The sequence below is a fragment of the Salmo trutta genome, chromosome 7 (genome assembly GCF_901001165.1).
Source record: "Salmo trutta chromosome 7, fSalTru1.1, whole genome shotgun sequence".
NCBI lineage: Eukaryota > Metazoa > Chordata > Actinopteri > Salmoniformes > Salmonidae > Salmo > Salmo trutta.
Genome location: NC_042963.1, coordinates 29318246 through 29339711, shown reverse-complemented (window position 1 = coordinate 29339711; position 21466 = coordinate 29318246). Strand labels below are relative to the sequence as shown.

Sequence of the window (21466 nt, the reverse complement as noted above, 5' to 3'; positions counted from 1 at the left end):
TTTGGTCCGAAAGTAGCTAGCTAGCTAGGTCATCCAGTCAATCGAACTAGCTAGGTCATCCAGTCAATCGAACTAGCTAGGTTATTAGTCCAAACTAAAACGAGAGTTCCTATTGGAATTATTTTGAGAAGTCCCGCCCGTTTCGCAACTTGAATCGGCGGAATGAATACACATTAGCCAAGGAGGAGGAGCCAAGCCGTACAAAGTACATAAACTCTGCTATTTAGCTTGCAAGCGTATCCATTTTTCACGCATTTTTTGGTTTAAAGTTTTGCTTTCACGATGGCTGATGATAGAGGGAAAGCAACCGATCAAATGAAGCTATGGAAAGAGGGCCGAAGCGCTCAGGTTTGTCCACTTCGATGATTCCATTTATATAGACGCGACGATAATGTTGCGGAGTCGAAGCAAGGGGAGTTTGTTGTGAAACGGGTGAGAGGTCGCCCAGGGTCCTATTCGTATCTCCTGGCTCGACAGTTAGCTGTATCGGTTAACACATTTCCTATCATTTCAGAACCCTGGCACTATACAATTCCACAACATTTCGTACAAAGTCAACGCACATTTGTGTTCGAATTGTATTCATTTCTGGTAGTGCGAGGGGAGGGGGGGGGGTCAGGAATTGTTAGATGGCTGCTAGCGGATTGCTGCTGTTAGCTAACGTTCGTTTAGCACTTGCAGGTTGAGCTCTTGCATTTGTTTTTTTTTAGAATAGAATACTTCTAGACGCAATCATCTGATTAGACGTTCATTACGTTCTCTCTATTCGGAACGCGGCTATACCACGATCAGGAAAGCGCGGAGCCGGCGACAGCAACTCGTTTATTATCAAATCAAATGTTATTAGTCACATGCGCCGAATACAACAGGTGTAGTAGACCTTACAGTGAAGTGCAGTAAAATAACAATAGCGAGACTATATATATATATATATACCAGTGTGTGTGTGTGTGTGTGTGTGTGTGTGTATATAATATATATATATATATACACAGGCTGGTACCGATACAGTCAATGTGCGGGGGCACCGGTTAGTTGAGGTAGTATGTACATGTAGGTAGAATTATTAAAGTGACTATGCATAGATGACAACAGAGAGTAGCAGTGGTGTAAAGGGGGGAGGGCAGTGCAAATAGTCTGGGTAGCCATTTGACTAGAGTGGTTTGGTGGTAGAAGCTGTTTAGAGGAATTTGCCTTCCCCTATGGTATGTATTAATTTGTGGATGTCAATTACCCATTTCGGATGACAAGTAGATACAAATAAATAAGTAGTTGCAAGTAAGCTAAAATGATAAAGTTGTATGTGATGAGACCAAGTAAACGCCTGGCTTTCTTTCATTCGCCATATACCCAGCTAGCAATGAGGAATTGGCCCAGCAGCAGCACTCTTCCGGGAGGCCGGAACTGATTGAATCGGTCCGGAATCAAAATGAATGACTGCCCAGAATTGGCCCGTTTCAGACGACCAGTATTCACCCGACTTTTGTTTGGGGGGGGGCGCATCTTACCAGAAGCGACCCGATGCTTCCTCAAAACTTGCGAACTCGGGAAGTTCCCTCCACAAAGTATCAAAATACTACACAGGACTCTTAAAGAATGTTAATTATATTTTTGGATCACAGAAACAATGAGAAAATATGGAAAAATAAATACTGAAATGTTAACTATGTAAATCGGCCCGAGTCCCAAGTAATACATTTGGGCCAGATAACTCGCATCAGAATTGGCCCAAGCTCAATCCCTGCATCCTAGCCATAAGTAATACTGCCGAAGGCAGCCCAGACTCGGGTCACATGATGTCGGCCGAGTTTGAATCTCAGCCGAGTGCCCCGACTCTCAGCCAGAATTGGCCCAGGTGCACTGTGCTGGCTGGGTATTTACTCAGTCTGTCACTAAAATTCTAATGGCTTTATATAAATGTACTGAAAGGCCAAATGTATGAAAACTCCACAAGAAAATCTGTTGGCCAGCAAGTGGGAGGGTTTTCAGTGTTTGAATTAAAATTATTCTGGCCTCCGGAGTGGCGTAGAGGCCTAAGGCAATGCATAGCAGTGTTATGGCGCCACTACAGCCTGGGGTTCATGTCATTACCTGCTGTGACCGGGAGTCCCATAGGGCGGTGCACAATTGGCCCAGCGTTGTCCGGGTTAGGGGAGGGTTTGGCCTGGGGACTTTAATTGGCTCATCGCACTCTAGCGACTCCTTGTGGCGGGATGGGTGCCTGCAGGCTGACGTCGTGGTCAGTTGAACGGTGTTTCCTCCAACACGTTGGTGCAGCTGGCTTCCGGGTTAAGCGAGGGGGTGTTAACCTCTCTGGCGCATGTGGGACGAACTCGTCCCACCTACGTAACAGCCACTTCAATCCAGTGGCACGATTTTTGAATCGTTTGAAATACTATTACTTCAATTTCTCAAACATATGACTATTTTACAACTATTTAAAGACAAGAATCTCGTTAATCTAACCACACTGTCCGATTTCAAAAAGGCTTTACAACGAAAGCAAAACATTAGATTATGTCAGCAGAGTGCCCAGCCAGAAATAATCAGACACCCATTTTTCAAGCTAGCATATAATGTCACATAAACCCAAACCACAGCTAAATGCAGCACTAACCTTTTATGATCTTCATCAGATGACACACCTAGGACATTGTGTTATACAATACATGCATGTCTGTTCAATCAAGTTCATATTTATATCAAAAAACAGCTTTTTACATTAGCATGTGACGTTCAGAAAAAGCATAACCCCCGCAAACTTCCGGGGAATTTACTAACAGTTTGCTAAATTACTCACGATAAACGTTCACAAAAAGCATAACAATTATTTTAAGAATTATAGATACATTACTCCTCTATGCACTCGATATGTCCGATTTTAAAATAGCTTTTCGGATGAAGCACATTTTGCAATACTCTAAGTACATAGCCCGGCATCACGGGCTAGCTATTTAGACACCCGGCAAGATTAGCCTTCATCAAAATCATATTTCCTATAAGAAAAATGTTCTTACCTTTCTTGTTCTTCGTCAGAATGCACTCCCACGACTTCTACTTCAATAACAAATGTAGGTTTGGTCCCAAATAATCCATCGTTATATCCAAACAGCGACGTTTTGTTCGTGAGTTCTAGACACTATCAGAATACTAAATCACGGTCTTGCGCATGGCTTGACAAAAAATTTCTAAATATTCCATTACCGTACTTCGAAGCATGTCAACCGCTGTTTAAAACCAATTTTTATGCCATTTATCTCGTAGAAAAGCGATAATATTCCGACCGGGAATATGCAATGAGCCTAAACAGCCGAATTAAATTTCTCCACAGGGGCGAATCGTGCACGCGCCTCATTCAAAGGTCCTCTGATCCGCCACTTACCAAAGGCGATAATGTGTTTCAGCCTGAGGCCGCCTCGTCAACCTTCAGGTATTTCCCGGGTTCTGAGAGCCTATCGGAGCCCTGGGAATTGTCACGTTACAGCTAAGATCCTTACTTTTCAATAAACAGATGCAAGACGCACGACTCCTTGTCAGACAGGGTACTTCCTGCATGAAACCTTGTCAGGTTTTTGCCTGCCATAGGAGTTCTGTTATACTCACAGACACCATTCAAACAGTTTTAGAAACTTTAGGGTGTTTTCTATCCAAACCTGAACAATAATATGCATATTCTAGCTTCTGAGTTGGTGTAGGAGGCAGTTAAAAATGGGCACATATTTTTTCCAAAATTCTCAATACTGCCCCCTAGCCCAAACAGGTTAAAACCTCGCTGGGATAGAGGTCCCGCCATCGATTTGACTAATCCACTCGTTCAACATGCAGAGAAAGGAATCCAAAAAGCTACCACTGAACTTAGTTACAACAAGTCAAAATACGTTTTTATTTAATCCTCAGATACCCTAAAATGTAATTAAACTATAATATTTCATACATAAAGAAGTATGTTCAATAGGAAAAGGATATTAGCAGGTGTGCATTCTCTTCGTCGCGCGCGCATAGACTGATTTTCAAGTCTGTATCCCAGTACTAAAACTCTTAATTCTTCCTTGTTTGGGAAGAAACAAGCTTGAAACCTTGAACAAAGACTACTGACATCCAGTGGAAGCCATAGGAATTGCATACGGGGAGCTAGATTACATTTTTTCCCTATACGTTCTAATGGAAGAGCATGGGCTCTTAACCTGTTGAGGACAGACGTCCGCTAGCGGAACCCCGTTCCGCCTGCGGAACCCCTAGCCAATGGCATCGCACTGCGCGAAATACAAAACCAACTAAAATACCACAATTCAATTTTCTCAAACAATCAACTATTTTACACCATTTTAAAGATAAAACTCTTGTTAATCTAACCACATTGTCCGATTTCAAAAAGGCTTTACAGAGAAAGCAAAACATTAGATTATGTTAGGAGAGTACATAGACACAAATAATCACACAGCCATTTTCCAAGCAAGCATTTATGTCACATAAACCCAAACCACAGCTAAATGCAGCACTAACCTTTGATGATCTTCATCAGATGACACTCCTAGGACATTGTTATACAATACATGCATGTTTTGTTCAATCAAGTTCATATTTATATCAAAAAACAGCTTTTTACATTAGCATGTGATGTTCAGAACTAGCATACCCACAGAAAACTTCCGGTGAATTTACTAAATTAACCTCTCTAGGGTAGGTGGGACGAAATCGTCCCAACTACGTAACAGCCAGTGGAATCCTGTGGCGCGTTATTCAAATACCTTAGAAATGCTATTACTTCAATTTCTCAAACATATGACTATTTTACACCATTTTAAAGACAATACTCTCGTTAATCTAACCACACTGTCCGATTTCAAAAAGGCTTCACAACAAAAGCAAAACATTAGATTGTCAGCAGAGTACCCAGCCAGAAATAATCAGACACCCATTTTTCAAGCTAGCATATAATGTCACATAAATCCAAACCACAGCTAAATGCAGCACTAACCTTTGATGATCTTCATCAGATTACACCCCTAGGACATTATGTTATACAATACATGCATGTTTTGTTCAATCAAGTTCATATTTATATCAAAAACCAGCTTTTTACATTAGCATGTGACGTTCAGAACTAGCATACCCCACGCAAACTTCCGGTGAATTTACTAAATTACTCACGATAAACGTTCACAAAAAACATAACGATTATTTTAAGAATTATAGATACAGAACTCCTCTATGCACTCGCCATGTCCGATTTTAAAATAGCTTTTCGGTGAAAGCACATTTTGCAATATTCTAAGTAGATAGCCCGGCATCACAGGGCTAGCTATTTAGACACCCAGCAAGTTTAGCACTCACCAAAGTCAGATTTACTATAAGAAAAATGTTATTACCTTTGCTGTTCTTCGTCAGAATGCACTCCCAGGACTTCTACTTCAATAACAAATGTTGGTTTTGTCCCAAATAATCCATAGTTATATCCAAATAGCGGCGTTTTGTTCGTGCGTTCAAGACACTATCCGAAAGGGTAAATAAGGGTTACGCGCCCGACGTGTTTCGTGACAAAAAAATTCTAAATATTCCATTACCGTACTTCGAAGCATGTCAACCGCTGTTTAAAAACAATTTTTATGCAATTTTTCTCGTGAAAAAAGCGATAATATTACGACCGGGAAAGCGTGTTTACGTTCAAAGAGAGAGAAAGTAAAAGCATGGGATCCCCTCATGCACGAGCCTCAGTCTGATGGCCCTCTGATCGACCACTTAACCAAGGCGCTAAAGTTTTTCAGCCAGCGGCTGGAATTACATCATTCAGCTTTTTCCCGGGTTCTGAGAGCATATGGGAGCCGTAGGAAGTGTCACGTTACAGCAAAGATCCTAAATATTCTTTAAACGGAGCCAAGAAGCTCAAGGAATGGTCAGAGAGGGTACTTCCTGTTTGGAATCTTCTCAGGTTTTTGCCTGCCATATGAGTTCTGTTATACTCACAGACACCATTCAAACAGTTTTAGAAACTTTAGGGTGTTTTCTATCCAAATCCAATAATTATATGCATATTCTAGTTTCTGGGCAGTAGTAATAACCAGATTAAATAATAGAGTAGTCTCGTGACCGCGCATCTCCAGTGTCACTGTCCCCAGGCTGACCACTTACAAATTCTGCTGCTGTTCTTTGCCCAGAGACAGCAGACACCCCATTCCACTTTCTTGCGGCTTTAGAGAGCCAATTGAAGCCTTAGAAAATGTCACGTTACAGCACAGATGCTGTATTTTTGATAGAGATGCAACAGAAGGACAACAAATTGTCAGACAGGGCACTTCCTGTATGGAATCTTCTCAGGTTTTGGCCTGCCATATGAGTTCTGTTATACTCACAGACACCATTCAAACAATTTTAGAAATTGAGTAGTAACCAGATTAAATCCGGTATGTTTTTTTATCCGGCCGTGAAAATACTGCCACCTATCCCAAAGAAGTTAAAAAGAAAAAAAAGAGATTTTCATTTTTCTCCTACCATATCTATTGTGTTATAGTCTCTTTTGTATTATTTTAACATTTCTACAAACTTCAGAGTGTTTTCTTTCCAATGGTACCAATTATATGCATTTCCTGGGTTCAGGGCCTGAGCAACAGGCAGTTTACTTTGGGCATGTCAGTCAGGTGGAAATGGAGAAAAATAGACCCTATGGACCCTAGAAGCGTGGTTATGCAGGTCATGTTTTGGAGGACGCATGACTCGACCTTCGTCTCTCACTAGCCCGTTGGGGAGTTGCAGCGATGAGACAAGTTCGTAATCATGAAATTGGGGAGAAAAAGGGGTATAAATGTATTCCGAGCGTGGGAGGGAACCATGCCTGCAAAGCCCGTTACGCACCTGCATAATGTAAATCTGAATACCAATTATTGAGAAGTGCTTAGGAAAGGCATACATTTCTTAACTTGTTTTGGATAGGGGGCAGTATTTTCACGGCCGGATAAAAACGTATCCGATTTAATCTGGTTATTACTCCTGCCCAGAAACTAGAATATGCATATAATTAGTAGCTTTGGATAGAAAACACTCCAAAGTTTCTAAAACTGTTTGAATGGTGTCTGAGTATAACAGAACTCAAATGGCAGGCTAAAACCTGAGAAGATTCTGTACAGGAAGTACCCTGTCTGACCATTTCTTGGCCTTCTTTGTCATCTCTATCCAAAACAAAGGATCTCTGCTGTAACGTGACATTTTCTAAGGCTCCCATAGGCTCTCAGAAGGCGCCAGAACGTTGAACGATGACTTTGCAGTCTTTGGCTGAAAAACAGTAGCGCATTTGGTAAGTGGTCGATCTGAGAACAGTGAGACGGCAGCACGTGAAGAGTTTATTTTGCCTTTTTCAGTCTTTGAACGAAAACAACGACTCCCGGTCGGAATTTTATCGCTATTTTACGAGAAAAATCGCATAAAAACTGATTTTTAAACAGCGTTTGACATGCTTCGAAGTACGGTAATAGAATATTTTGAATTTGTCACGATACGCGTCCGCGCGTCACCCTTCGGATAGTGTCTTGAACGCACAAACAAAACGCCGCTATATGGATATAACTATGGATTATTTGGAACCAAAACAACATTTGTTGTTGAAGTAGAAGTCCTGGGAGTGCATTCTGACGAAGAACAGCAAAGGTAATCCAATTTTTCTTAAAGTAAATCTGAGTTTGGTGAGTACCAAACTTGGTAGGTGTCAAATTAGCTAGGCCGTGATGGCGAGCTATCTACTCAGAATATTGCAAAATGTGCTTTCACCGAAAAGCTTTTTTTAAATCGGACACGCGATTGCATAAAGGAGTTCTGTATCTATAATTCTTAAAATAATTATGTTTTTTGTGAACGTTTATCGTGAGTAATTTAGTAAATTCACCGGAAGTGTTCGGTGGGAATGCTAGTTCTGAACGTCACATGCTAATGTAAAAAGCTGGTTTTTGATATAAATATGTACTTGATTGAACAAAACATGCATGTATTGTATAACATAATGTCCTAGGAGTGTCATCTGATGAAGATCATCAAAGGTTAGTGCTGCATTTAGCTGTGGTTTTGGTTTTTGTGACATTATATGCTAGCTTGAAAAATGGGTGTCTGATTATTTCTGGCTGGGTACTCTGCTGACATAATCTAATGTTTTGCTTTCGTTGTAAAGCCTTTTTGAAATCGGACAGTGTGGTTAGATAAAGGAGAGTCTTGTCTTTAAAATGGTGTAAAATAGTCATATGTTTGAAAAATTGAAGTTTTCGGATTTTCGAGGAGTTTGTATTTCGCGCCACGCCCAATCATTGGATATTGGAGTGGTGTTCCGCTAGCGGAACGTCTAGATGTAAGAGTTAAGTCTGAATTGGCCAATATTGAATTGTAACAATAGCATGAATGAAGCAATGAGGCCGTGATTGTAAATAAGAATGTGTTGTTAACTGACTTGCCTAATTAAATAAAGGTAAAAATAAAAAGTATTTGATCATTCAATGTCTTCGCTATGTATAATGTCTATTCCATTGCTTTCCCTTCAGAGGCCAGACACCCTGACCACAGGGGCTGGTCACCCGGTAGGGGACAAGCTGAATATAATGACCACAGGTCCCCAGGGGCCCCTCCTGGTGCAGGACACCCCGTTCATAGATGAGATGTCACACTTCGACCGTGAGCGCATCCCAGAGAGGGTGGTGCACGCCAAGGGAGGCGGTGGGTGTCCAGCACTACCAATGAATTTAAGACTGGCACTGATTGGCATTAATGCAAAATATACTGAACAAAAATAGAAACGCACATGCAGCAATTTCAAAGATTTTACTTAGTTATAGTTCATATAAGTAAATTGAAAAATATTCATTAGGCCCTAATCTATGGATTTCACATGACAGGGAATACAGATATGCCACACACATGGTCTGCGGTTGTGAGGCCGGTTGGATGTACTGCCAAATTCTCTAAAATGACGTTGGTAGAGAAATTACGTCAATTCTCTGGCAACAGCTGTGCTGGGCGTTCGTCTTGTCAGCATGCCAATTGCACGCTTCCTCAAAACTTGAGACGTGGCGTTGTGTGACAAAACTGCACGTTAGTGGCCTTTTATTGTCCCTAGCACAAGGTGCACCTGTGTAATGATCATGCTGTTTAATCAGCTTCTTGATATGCCAAACCTGTCAAGTGGATGGATTATCTTGGCAAAGGAGAAATGCTCACTAACAGGGATGTAAACAATTGTGTGCAAAAAAATAAGCATTTTGTGCGTGTGGGAAAATGTTAGTCTATTTTCTTTCTGCGCTCATTAAACATGAGACCAAGACATTAGATATTGCGTTTATATTTTTGTTCAGTATATGTGTCAAGCTGTTTAGACAAGCAGAAATGACAGAGCTGGAAAGACAGTCAGACACCACTAGATGTTTTACTTAATAGTGGAGCTTCACGTATTGGTTGGAGAAACACTACCCTGTCCTAGACATCTAGTTATCAATTGTGGGCCTACTTTTGGGTCTACGCCAAAAAGCCAACTGTAAGCGGTTCTCCAGTCTAATATTATAAAGACCATGATCATGTGACGATCTGTTGGCCCACTACACGAGGGGTAAAGTGCACCACATGTATGGCTTTATTTGCAGGTGTTTACTCACTAATCTTCCAAGGAATGTGTACACAACATGGTGAAGGCAGCACATTTGTTTGTGAAGTTGAATATAACCTCACCTCATTTTGTCTAATGACAAGTTCAGTGGTTCTCTTTTGAATACTCGTTTTGATGTATCACTATGGGGATTCGCCAGGATCACCAACTCTTGGAAGGACCTGTCAGAAGCGTCTGTTGCAGACAAGTAGGTAGTGGCGAAGGAGGTGAGATCCCTCACTTCCTTATAACGAGCCACTCGCCCACCATGTGGTCATTCATTCTTGTGAAAAGCATTACTCTAGCTCTCCTCTGCACGATTGATCCCTGTTTTCCTGCTCAACTGCTTACAAGCGAACCATGAAGGATATCGCTGCCAACCGTAGGTCTTCAGAGCATTACGAAAGGTTTTGTACAGACCGAAAGGTTTTCCACTTTTCAGTCTCCTTTGGTAGCTAGCTTCACGGCAAGCTATTGAGATTCGGTTAGCTGCAAGGCTAACTCAATTAGCTCACTGAGATGCAAGCGAATCTCACTAGCATACCTTACCTGCAACACGGTAGCATTGGTAGCTCCCTTCTCTCGTCTAGCTACGTTCATCCTTCTCAGCCTTAAGGTTCCTTCTATTATGGGAGCACATTACCTGCGGGCTAACTCTGCTGCTAGCTAATGCTCCACTAGCCTCGTGATTATAGCATTCTACTGTGCTCATTATTGTTAGTTATTAGTCGCAAGGCTTCTAACTAGCTAGCTCATAACACTGTTTACACAAGCTACCGTTACTAGCCACCAGCTGCAAGGCTTCTAACTAGCTAATCTACGCAGTCTACTCGTTGTTCTTACAACTGTGTTGCTTTTTCCTCCAAGCAAGCCTTGTTCCTCACTATGGCCTCTGGTATCCCAGGACAAGCCTAGCCCAGCGCTTGGATACCCACCTTCTATGCATCAATTGCCTGGGAAAGGAACATGCCCAAGAGGCACTTTACGACCCTGAGTCCTGTGAGCACGGCTGACTGGAGCAGGTCTGAGGTTTAAATTAGCATCTATCTGAATAGCCCCTTTCGCCTCCAAGCCAACAGCGAAAGCTGAAGCTCAGCTCCCCGCAACCTAGCGAGGTCATGGATGGCCTCGACTCCTTCCCCTCACTGTCTCCATTGGAGTTTGGGCTCCTCCGAGCCCGTTAAGGGACCTATACAACGAGAAGAGACCTGTCTCATTCAGCTGCGGTAAAGCAACTCCCGGTGGTACCCGCATGCCTCAGGGAAGCTAAGAGCAGGACAAACCCCTCACTAGCAAGATTCTTGCTAGGGGCACCCCAAGCCTGAACATGCACAATATGGAGGAATTTAGGTTTGGCTACGCTCCCACAGTGGCGCCGTCTCTGACTTAGCACCTTAGTCCGTCGCGCCGTGTTACTAACAACACTGTCACCTCACTCGCTAGAAAGATGGTCCGCTTTACTGCCTCAATTCTTTTCAGTAAACGTACTTGGCCCAACAAATTGGCCATCAATGTGACCTTTTTTTTTAAATTGTTGGCTTATCATGCTGATCTAATGGAGGTGGTGGGAAAACAACTGGACTCAGACACCTTAGATCCAGATGCCTGGGGGAGATCTGTGTGATTAGACTTAAACCTCTGTGCCTCCCATAGTGCCATTTAAGGCTGTGGTCGTACCATGAGCCTGGGGCTGAGCGAGGACGGCGCGCTCGCCAGACGTCAGAGCCTCAGATAATGATGTGGTACGTTCTGTCTTATCTTTTTTTATTTTTTTTTACTGCAATTGGTTCAGATAACCGGACATCCCCATCAGTTGGGAGCAAGAGGCTGGGGATGTCTTTGCTCTTGACAACCCTCCATGGAACAGGGCCAAGACATACCAGTTACATAGCTGTTTTTACTTCCCAGCATTAGGAATACGGTGCTGAGTAAAAATAAATAGAAGACAGGCCCTTGAATCTTGGAAGAGAGTGCCAGCCTCCTTCTGCACGCTCTGGGTTGTTTTTCTTGGACAAGTGGAATGACTAAACCAACTGTTCCTTCCTACTCGGTTTTCCATGGTCCTATGCTCCTTGCAGGACTTCTTGGACAGAGATAAAAGGTTTTCTTTGTTAATACTAGCCGCTTTCTTGGCCTGCCAAGGCCCTGGCAGTATTGCCGTTTATCCATCCCTATTATGTCGTTTTTCGGGGGGGAGGGGCACGTCGCTTACGCCCAGTCGCTAAGCCATTAGCTAGTCCTGGGACATGTCTATTGTGCTTAAGATATTTTCATAGCAGCGTGGAGCTGTAATATTTCTTCGTCTTTCGCTTTGCTACAGCCCTTGGCACCCATAAGCGAGTGTGTGGACTGTGCTTTACCAGCCACTGTTTGCGCCCTCAGTGTGCCCATGGGTTTTTCAGATTAATGTACCTAATCCCATCCTTTGGCCTAGGTCGACATTTTCTTATTGTTGCACCTTGGGGCCTATGGCTTTTCACCTGTCGCCTTCCTCAGTAGGGCGTATGGCTCGTTGCACATCTACTTGGACTGAACAAGAGCTCAGGCAAGGGTGTTATGTTCTTCCCTCATTGGGCAACATTATATTGTTTTATAATGGTGAGATTGACAGCCTTTGGAGGGGCCTGAAAGGGCCCTCTTCTACAGAGGAGTTTATATCTTGGACACTGTTTTTGGGACACGGCTTGGGCTTCCCCTCACTTTGTTATAAGGTTTTTCCCAACTGGTTGTTTCTGCACTTTCTTGGTTCGTACTCCCTCAGTTTCGGAGCCTCTTGAAGATTTGTTAATGTTTAGACTATCGTGGCTTCAGAGAATGTTTTGCGATACAGGAGTTGGCCATATCCCCATAATGATACATCGAAACAAGTATTTGATAGAACTTAAGGTTACTTGCGTAACCCCGGTTCTCTGATAATGAGGTGAGATGTATCACTGCATTTCCTTGCTGGCAAGGGCGCGAGGAAGAGAAGCATGCTTGAGAAGGACCAGAGAATGAGAGAGTGCCTTCTTATAAGGAAGTGAGGGGCTCACCTCATTTGCCACTCTACCTGTCTCCAACAGATGCTTTTGATACAGTAGGACCTTCCTATAGTTGGTGATCCTGGCGAACCTCCATAGTGATACATCATACTCATATTATCAGAGAACCGGGGTTACACAAGTAACTTTGTTTTGCACGGCCTACAATGACAGTAAAGATACATTGGTTTTAAATTAGGAGCAATTAACTAACTAGCTGTGCCATCTCTAGTCTCGGAAACCGACCCTAGGCAACAGCAGAGACTGGCGTCTGGTTTCAGTGACGGACGGACTCTTTTTTGGCAACTTCGATAAGGGGAACAAAAAATGTATATCTCTAACTAGCTAACATAAAATACAACGGTAACTGACCATGCACTGCCTCTTCCTCAACAGGAGCGTTCGGGTACTTTGAGGTGACACATGACATCTCTCGCTACTGCAAGGCCAAGGTGTTTGAGCATGTGGGAAAGACCACACCTATCGCCATCCGCTTCTCCACCGTGGGTAAGACGCACCACCGCGTAGCATCTCCACTTTCTTACTGAGTTACATTAGCCAACATTACATTTTTTTATTTATTTTATTATCCCATACTTTCCTGGTATTTAATCAAAACTTACATTAATAAAATTCTATTGAGGTTGCTCCCTCCGGCTTTTCCATAAAACTGCTACAAACACATTTACTTGTTTCCTCAAGAACATGTGTAAAGAAGCACTGTATCATGTAATATGTATTTGCTACCAACATTAGCTTGTTTACGATACTTTTAGTCATTGCCTCTGATTTATGATTGTCTGCAAAAGCAATGTTTGTCGATATCAGAAGAATCCTTGACCGAGTTCATGTTAACTTCTGACGAATAGAAAATTCCTAATTTGACCAACTAACACTCTTATAACAGCTCTAGTAACGCCCATAGCGGATGCCTGGACAGTAGTCTCCTGCCATAGCTATACAAACAGCTTGTGCAAGAGCCCCATGAGAAAATGGTGTTGTCTACATGATTGATGCTGTCAAGTGACGAGCAGTCCGTAGTGTAGTAACCTTGATGCGCAAGTGTCCATCACTAACCCTGACCCAAAGCCTCAGTGGGAAATCTGCTGTTACTGGAATGAAATTAGCTGGGAATCCAAAGAAAAGACACACTCCGTAAACAATCTGGATTAATTATTTGACACAGTTAGCCTACATGTCCTAGAAACATAATTACCAGAAAATAGACAGTCATATATTTTTTTTCATCTGTTAATAATGTCTTGTTTAAACTGTGAGTTTCTAATTGTCATATATATATATATATTGTATCTAAATCATGTAGCTGGGGAATCTGGCTCAGCCGACACAGTGAGAGACCCACGTGGCTTTGCAGTCAAGTTCTACACTGACGAGGGAAACTGGGACCTTACTGGCAACAACACCCCCATATTCTTTATCAGGGACGCCATGCTGGTGAGTCCAGACACGTATGAGTCAAGATTGAGCCTGTGTGCCCAGCCAAGGTTCAAGGTGTAGTGTGTGTGTGTGTGTGTGTGTGTGTGTGTGTGTGTGTGTGTTACCGTGGCCAAGGTTCAGGGTGAGGTGTGTGGCCGTGTCCAAGGTTCAGGGTGTAGTGTGTGTGTGTGTGTGTGTGTGGCTGTGTCCAAGGTTCAGGGTGTAGTGTGTGTGTGTGTGGCTGTGTCCAAGGTTCAGGGTGTAGTGTGTAGTGTGTGTGTGGCTGTGTCCAAGGTTCAGGGTGTAGTGTGTGTGTGGCCAAGGTTCAAGGTGTTTGTGTGTGTGTGTGTTACCGTGGCCAAGGTTCAGGGTGTTTGTGTGTGTGTTACCATGGCCAAGGTTCAGGGGGTGTGTGTGTGTTACCGTGGCCAAGGTTCAGGGTGTGTGTGTGTGTGTGTGTGTGTGTTACCGTGGCCAAGGTTCAGGGTGTAGTGTGTGTGTGTGTGTGTGTGGCTGTGTCCAAGGTTCAGGGTGTTTGTGTGTGTGTGTGTGGCTGTGTTCAGGGTGTTTGTGTGTGTGTGTGTTACCGTGGCCAAGGTTCAGGGTGTGTGTGTGTGTTACCGTGGCCAAGGTTCAGGGTGTGTGTGTGTGTTACTGTGGCCAAGGTTCAGGGTGTGTGTGTGTGTGTTACCGTGGCCAAGGTTCAGGGTGTTGTGTGTGTGTGTGTCCAAGGTTCAGGGTGTTTGTGTGTGTGGCTGTGTCCAGGGTTCAGGGTGTTTGTGTGTGTGTGTTACCGTGGCCAAGGTTCAGGGTGTGTGTGTGTGTGTGTTACCGTGGCCAAGGTTCAGGGTGTGTGTGTGTGTGTGTGTTACCGTGGCCAAGGTTCAGGGTGTGTGTGTGTGTGTGGCCGTGTCCAAGGTTCAGGGTGTATGTGGCCGTGTCCAAGGTTCAGGGTGTAGTGTGTGTGTGTGTGTGTGTGTGTGTGTGGCTGTGTCCAAGGTTCAGGGTGTTTGTGTGTGTGTTACCGTGGCCAAGGTTCAGGGTGTGTGTGTGTGTTACCGTGGCCAAGGTTCAGTGTGTGTGTTACTGTGGCCAAGGTTCAGGGTGTAGTGTGTGTGTGTGTGTGTGTGTGGCCGTTGCCAAGATTCAGGGTGTTGTGTGTGTGTGTGTGTGTGTGTGTGTGTGTGTGTTACCGTGGCCAAGGTTCAGGGTGTAGTGCGTGTGTGTGTGTGTGTGTGTGTGTGTGTGTGTGTGTGAGACCAAGATGTTTTGTGTGTATGGGTGGATATTATGTGTTATGGTGCTATACATTAGTTAATCTCCCCGTATGATATGTACCATTACCGCATCTCTCTGATATCTCTTTGTCTGTGCAGTTCCCATCCTTTATCCACTCTCAGAAGCGCAACCCCCAGACTCACCTAAAGGACCCAGACATGGTGTGGGACTTCTGGAGCCTGCGGCCTGAGTGTATGCATCAGGTGCTGTAGTTGCTCCTCTCTACCTAACCAAACCTTTACATGCGCACACACGGTAGATCGATGGATGGCTTTCTGATTTCTCCCCACACTAAGCCAAATTTTAGTGACATGCCATTAACAACTTCATAGCTATGCCATTATGTCTAGGAATGGTGGTTGCTGCGTATGCATCCCTTTCCTGATTATTACATCATCCTTATATACTTACGTTTTTCTAGATCTTATTTACTTACAATAGCTCAACTGCTAATGACCGAATATGTGTCTTTGTTCATGGTCTTCTATTTGTTCTCGTCTCTGTGAAGGTGTCCTTCCTGTTCAGTGACCGTGGTCTGCCTGACGGCTTCCGCCACATGAACGGCTACGGCTCTCACACCTTCAAGCTGGTCAACGCCAAGGGTCAGCCTGTCTACTGCAAGTTCCATTACAAGGTCAAAGCACAATTAAAAATAATGTAGTGTACAGGACTAGTGAAATGCACTACACTTAAATGGATAGAGGAGTCAGCTATACCTAATTAACTGAAGGATACGAGAGGGTAATGGTGGGAAAGAAGGAAACGTAGTTGGGGAAATTGGGACAGGGTCCATAGTAACCCATAGCAACCTTCCCATCTCAGACCGACCAGGGCATCAAGAACATGAAACCTGAGGATGCCGAGTACCTGGCTTCCACCGACCCGGACTACGCCATCCGAGACCTTTACACCTCCATCGCCAACGGCAACTTCCCCTCCTGGTCCTTTTATATCCAGGTCATGACCTTTGAGCAGGCAGAGAAGTTCCAGTGGAACCCCTTTGACCTGACCAAGGTACCATAGAGATGCAATAAGCAGTAATCGCTCCGCCATTTGCCTAATTTAAGTTTGTGACAAAGCAAGTAGTCATTGTGTAGAGAATCATTGTACCATCTAAACCGCTGTGATATTTTCCATAACCAAAGATATTGTATTTTCAGGTGTTTGAAGCTGGTGTACTAAACCAAAAGGAAATGCGCAAGAACGGGCAGCATAGAAGTAGCGCATATAGGACAGATCTACCACTTCTTAGACTTACTTTCAATGAGAAAGAACGATTTAGAACTCAATTTCTATGTGAATTTGGTCAGGTCGCCCAAAAAGTGACATATTGCAGCTTTATTACTCATAATATTCAGTAATGTGGGAACCACTCTCTTTATAGGTGGTGCATTTATCAATATGTTCCTTTGGTTTTCAAAGAATGTGACGGCAATACCTGACGTCTTTGTACTTTCTTAGCCATTTAAACCTGGAGTCAACAACACATTCCCAGAATATCCAGACATTGGCAGTACTCTGGCTTTTCCACAAGAGGGGGGACTTCCTCAACACAAACACTTAAAGATCTGACAGTGGTCTAATATCTGTTATGGTGTCATGGCATCTGTGAGCATTAGTATGATTGGCAACTGATTCTCATAGCTGTTATTTAGTCAGGATAATTATTAGGTGAAAATAAGGGGGTCGTGCAAGCCTACATGTTCATGGAATTCTTTTGCACATCCATGCACCTTGGTTGGCATGCGAGGTAGCTACACTTCTCTCTTACTCCTTAGGTGTGGTCTCACAAGGAGTACCCCCTCATTCCTGTGGGGAGGTTGGTGCTCAACAGAAACCCTGCCAACTACTTTGCTGAGATCGAGCAGCTAGCCTTTGACCCCAGCAACATGCCCCCAGGCATCGAGCCCAGCCCTGACAAGATGCTGCAGGGCCGTCTGTTCTCCTACCCAGACACACACCGACACCGGCTGGGCGCCAACTACCTGCAGCTGCCCGTCAACTGCCCCTTCAGGACCCGTGTGGCCAACTACCAGCGAGACGGGCCCATGTGCATGTTCGACAACCAGGCTGGCGCTCCCAACTACTTCCCCAACAGCTTCAGTGCTCCAGAGACCCAGCCCCAGCACGTGGAGACCAGGTTTAAGGTGTCCCCAGATGTGGGCCGCTACAACAGTACTGACGACGATAACGTCACACAGGTAGAGAACCCGTATGTTGGGAATATTGTTAAGTTATTACTAAACTTTATGAATTAATATATTTTATGAATGGGGGGCACCAGTTGATTATTGGACAAACATTGCATTTTAAGAATATCTGACTCATGAGTTATCTTAGCAATAACACACTAAGACAGAACAAAGAATAATAGTAATCATTGATTTATCTGAAGGTACAGTATATCTGATGAGCCTAGTATCCGATTTGTGAAACCGTACAGTTTTCTAGAGCTTGTTTTGGATCAGAAAACCCCCCAAATAACAAGTAAACTACAAATGTAATAATAAAAATCAATACATGAATTAATGGTTACAGGGTAAATGATGATGATATGTAATCGATACAGGAGAATGATGAATTCAATCATTTGTTTATCAAATTGCTAGAGAATTATATAATTGTGGATAGAGCTTCCTTTACACAATCAAACTTGTACTTAAGAGGCCATGCGGGCGCATACTGCTAAAAAGTATTGACTGAGTTGTGCAGTGAGCAATTTTAAAATGCAAGTTGGGGTTCAGTTCTAACATGCAGTTACTGAATGTCAACCTAAAGAGTTACACATTACACTTAGTGCCAATGTAGCAATGCATTAGTTACTCTCAAAGGGGGAGACTAGAGACTCAGCGATTTGCACTGACGCCAGGTGGTGCAAGTCAGAACGAGGAATGCTAGCTTCTGCCGTAGAGGACAGATCTTAGTGGGATCAGTCTGATTAAAGCCAGTGATCCGGAATCGTTAGCTTGGCTTCAAGGGAAAACTACAACATACTTTTCCACTAACCCCATCATTTTCATGTCTTCCCTGTCCGGTAAAGGGGGGTTGTGCTAATGTGACATGGGGTTAATTTACTACACACAGAGAGCTGTGTGCACTGCACTGGCAGGGCCAATAATGATACACCCTATAAAGAAATCTTTGTTATACATATTAAATGCTTTATGATTACAAATAATAAAATACATATTTTATTAATAGTTTCTTAATGCTGATTGGTGTATGTGACCAGTGCCCTGACCCTTTGTGTATATGTATTACAGGTGCGTACCTTCTTCACTGAGGTGCTGAACGAGGAGGAGCGCCAGAGGCTTTGTCAGAATATGGCTGGTGCCCTGAAGGGAGCCCAAGTCTTCATCCAGAAACGCTGGGTGAGTTCTCATCCTCGTCATCACCATGATTAAGATTGTCTAAGTCATCACTTTCATCATCATTAGTACCAGCAATTATGGCTGTTAAGTTGGTATCATCTTCCTCACTACCACAAAGGCCATCTTTACAATGTAGTGTTTAATAATGTATAGTACCATCACTAACACTGTTCTGATCCTCTCTCTGCTCTCACTCCCTGTTTTTCCAGGTTCAGAACCTGATGGCTGTGCATGCAGACTATGGAAACGGGGTCCAGGCCCTACTCAACAATGCTGAGCCCAAGAAGGTAAGTCCATTTGTTGCTGTCAACAGACACTAAAAGCAACAGTAAACATGTTGTCCCCCATGAATGATGCAGTATAGTCAAAGTAGGAAAAGCTCTCGCACATCTGAGATGGCTTGGTGCAGGTGAATAGGAATAAATCATGAATATTTGGAGAAAATAAAGATCAAAGTGTAGTCGCATTATTTACATGAGCAGTTTTAAGTATATTGTAGATCCTTCATGAAAATCAAAAGTTGCATTAACTAAATAGTTTCATACACATTGTATTTAGGTAGAACTTTTAGTTTGTACTTTTTTTCTATATTCCTTTCTATTTAGTATGTGACTTTTTCTGTCAGGACCCTCGTAAACAAGATTGTGTTTTTAATAGCCTCAAATCTCCTTGTCTCCCGTTGTCTCCTCCCCCTCTCACAGGACGCTGTGAGAGTGTATACCCGTGGAGGTGCAGCTGCCATCACTGCCTCCTCCAAGATGTGATGCCTTAACTTCCACCTGGGGGGGCAGTTCCACCTGTTGTGCTTACCAGCCTGCTGCCCAAGATCCTACTTCTAACCGTCCGTGAATGCGATAGCTAATGAAATGGGGAAACTATCATGATTTAATATTCCTCAGGCTACTTACAACATTGTTCTAACGTGTTCCCTGCCCATTTTGCCAAAGTTCACACAGAAATGTATGTAGTCAGACTGCAGCCCTATGGGAGAAGATCTGTCCCCAAACTACATTTGTATATACAGATCGGCTATCTGAAATGTCCATGCTATTTTCAGTATAGTGATCCATCTCTTCCCAGTTGTGTATCGTTTGTGTGTCCATGCTTCATCGAAGCCCTGATAGTTCGCTTAATAGAGGTATGTGTTAGCCTATATGCAAAAAAATGACGTTGATCCTAGTTAAACAAAAGACCAATGTTTTCGAATAAGATTCATAATTATTTTGCAGTTTAAACTTAAGATCTCTTCAAAAGTGTTCCTGTGTTAAGGCCTACACCATATTCCTTGTTTTATATATTAGAAATAGTTGCCGGCCGTCGATCGGCGAGAGTGACTGTGATTTGAGTCATAAAAGATTGTTTAAGTCATCGTCCTCGCAGCCAAACCAACACAGCAGTGCCTTTGTGGTTAGGAACTTATCCATAGTCACCATGGCATTATAAAGGGTTTGCAATGACTTTTATGGATAATCTCATGTACCAAATGTCTTCTGTATATTTGTGTACATACTCTGAATCACTGAAGAGTTGAATTAGGGCTGGGGAAACAAGAACCACTACTGTTTACTGTGGAAAAATCTTATCCCTTCTCACAAATCTCCCTACTCGTTTTCTATGTTCCAGCTGAGCCCAGGACTGTTAGTGTTTCTGTGCGAGGTAGCATTCCCCATCATATCGCCTGTCTGAAGAGAAGTGATATGCAATTGTGGTCTTTGAACCACAAAATAAGATGCATTATTGAATGTTTGATCTTTCAATTTATGCTGAAATATCCAACGGCAATGCTATATGTGTGGTTTTAGTGGGTCTGGTTTAAAGTAGTCCTATCTTAACTCCAGGGTATGCACACTTTAGTTCTAACGCAGGACTCCAGCTGATTCTATTCATCAAGCCCATGATTTGTTGGTAGAGGAGTGTTGCTACCGGGCTGGAACAAAAGGAACAGTGTTGAATAACCCTAGTCCTTTGTAAATACATTTAGGATTTTCACGAGGTTGTCATCTGTGGTTCGATTCGATAATGGTGGTTTGTCCTTAGGTCTCAGCATTTCAAGACATTCAGTCCTACCTCCCCATCTAGGTCCAATAGATTATTTACAAATACAAACTGACAGGACAGTAGTTAATTTAAGACAATGACTATAGAGTAAGCAGTGGTTTGCTAAGACACTCAACAGACTGAGCTATGGGTAAACACAGACAACCTATATGACCTATTTCATCTGTACAAAACATTCTAAGCAGGTTCATACTTAGTTACCATCAATTAAAATTCAACTGTAGGCCTACATTGTCTGAATAATGAATAGGTAGCTAGCATTTTCTTCACGCTAACCAGTTGAACATATTTTATATAAGTAGTGGGTGAATGTGTAAGCTTTGTTTTATATTTCCTATACTTTGCCAGTTAATCAAAAACAAAACATCTCTCAATTCATGCAAGCCATGGTATCAGAACTGGGTTTTTTAAATATTAGGGAAAAAAAATTCTAATACTTTGTGCCTTGAGCTTGCCTGCCCTGGCTTAATAAAGATATGTTGGTAAATTTATATGGCAATGAATCCTTCAGAACTAACTTGTTCAGGGGCAGGCTGACTCGGGGGCTAAGAACATTTATCCTGAATGAACCAGGTAAGTAGTACAGGGCTCTGAAGGTTGAGGGTTTGTCACCAAGGACAAGCTTACTCTCCTAACTTGTTTCATTGTAATATTTATTTCACAGGCCCCTGTCGCATGTAGGAGATATTTTG

General features: G+C 43.0%; 1 protein-coding gene across 2 annotated transcripts; it reads left to right on the top strand.

Moving 5' to 3' along the window:
* The first annotated feature begins 171 nt into the window (after window positions 1-171).
* Window positions 172-21265, top strand: cat (catalase). 2 transcript variants are annotated; one of them, XM_029758525.1, is made up of 11 exons: window positions 172-348; window positions 8517-8688; window positions 13027-13137; window positions 13955-14085; window positions 15444-15548; window positions 15854-15979; window positions 16168-16359; window positions 17124-17546; window positions 18609-18716; window positions 18926-19003; window positions 19418-21265. In XM_029758525.1, the coding sequence occupies exons 1-11, from the start codon at window positions 283-285 to the stop codon at window positions 19478-19480; spliced, it is 1575 nt and encodes a 524-aa protein (XP_029614385.1). In that variant the 5' UTR covers window positions 172-282; the 3' UTR covers window positions 19481-21265. The 2 variants fall into 2 exon arrangements, with proteins under 2 accessions (XP_029614385.1, XP_029614386.1); XM_029758526.1 differs by lacking the exon at window positions 8517-8688 and having other exon boundaries at window positions 192-348.
* The last annotated feature ends 201 nt before the right edge of the window (window positions 21266-21466 follow it).

Bases quoted from the DNA above. Each gene is read 5' to 3' on its own strand.
- cat (XM_029758525.1), top strand. From the start codon at position 283: ATGGCTGATGATAGAGGGAAAGCAACCGATCAAATGAAGCTATGGAAA. The intron at 13,138-13,954 runs GTAAGACGCACC...TAAATCATGTAG, and splicing joins CATCCGCTTCTCCACCGTGG to CTGGGGAATCTGGCTCAGCC. The intron at 15,549-15,853 runs GTGCTGTAGTTG...GTCTCTGTGAAG, and splicing joins GGCCTGAGTGTATGCATCAG to GTGTCCTTCCTGTTCAGTGA.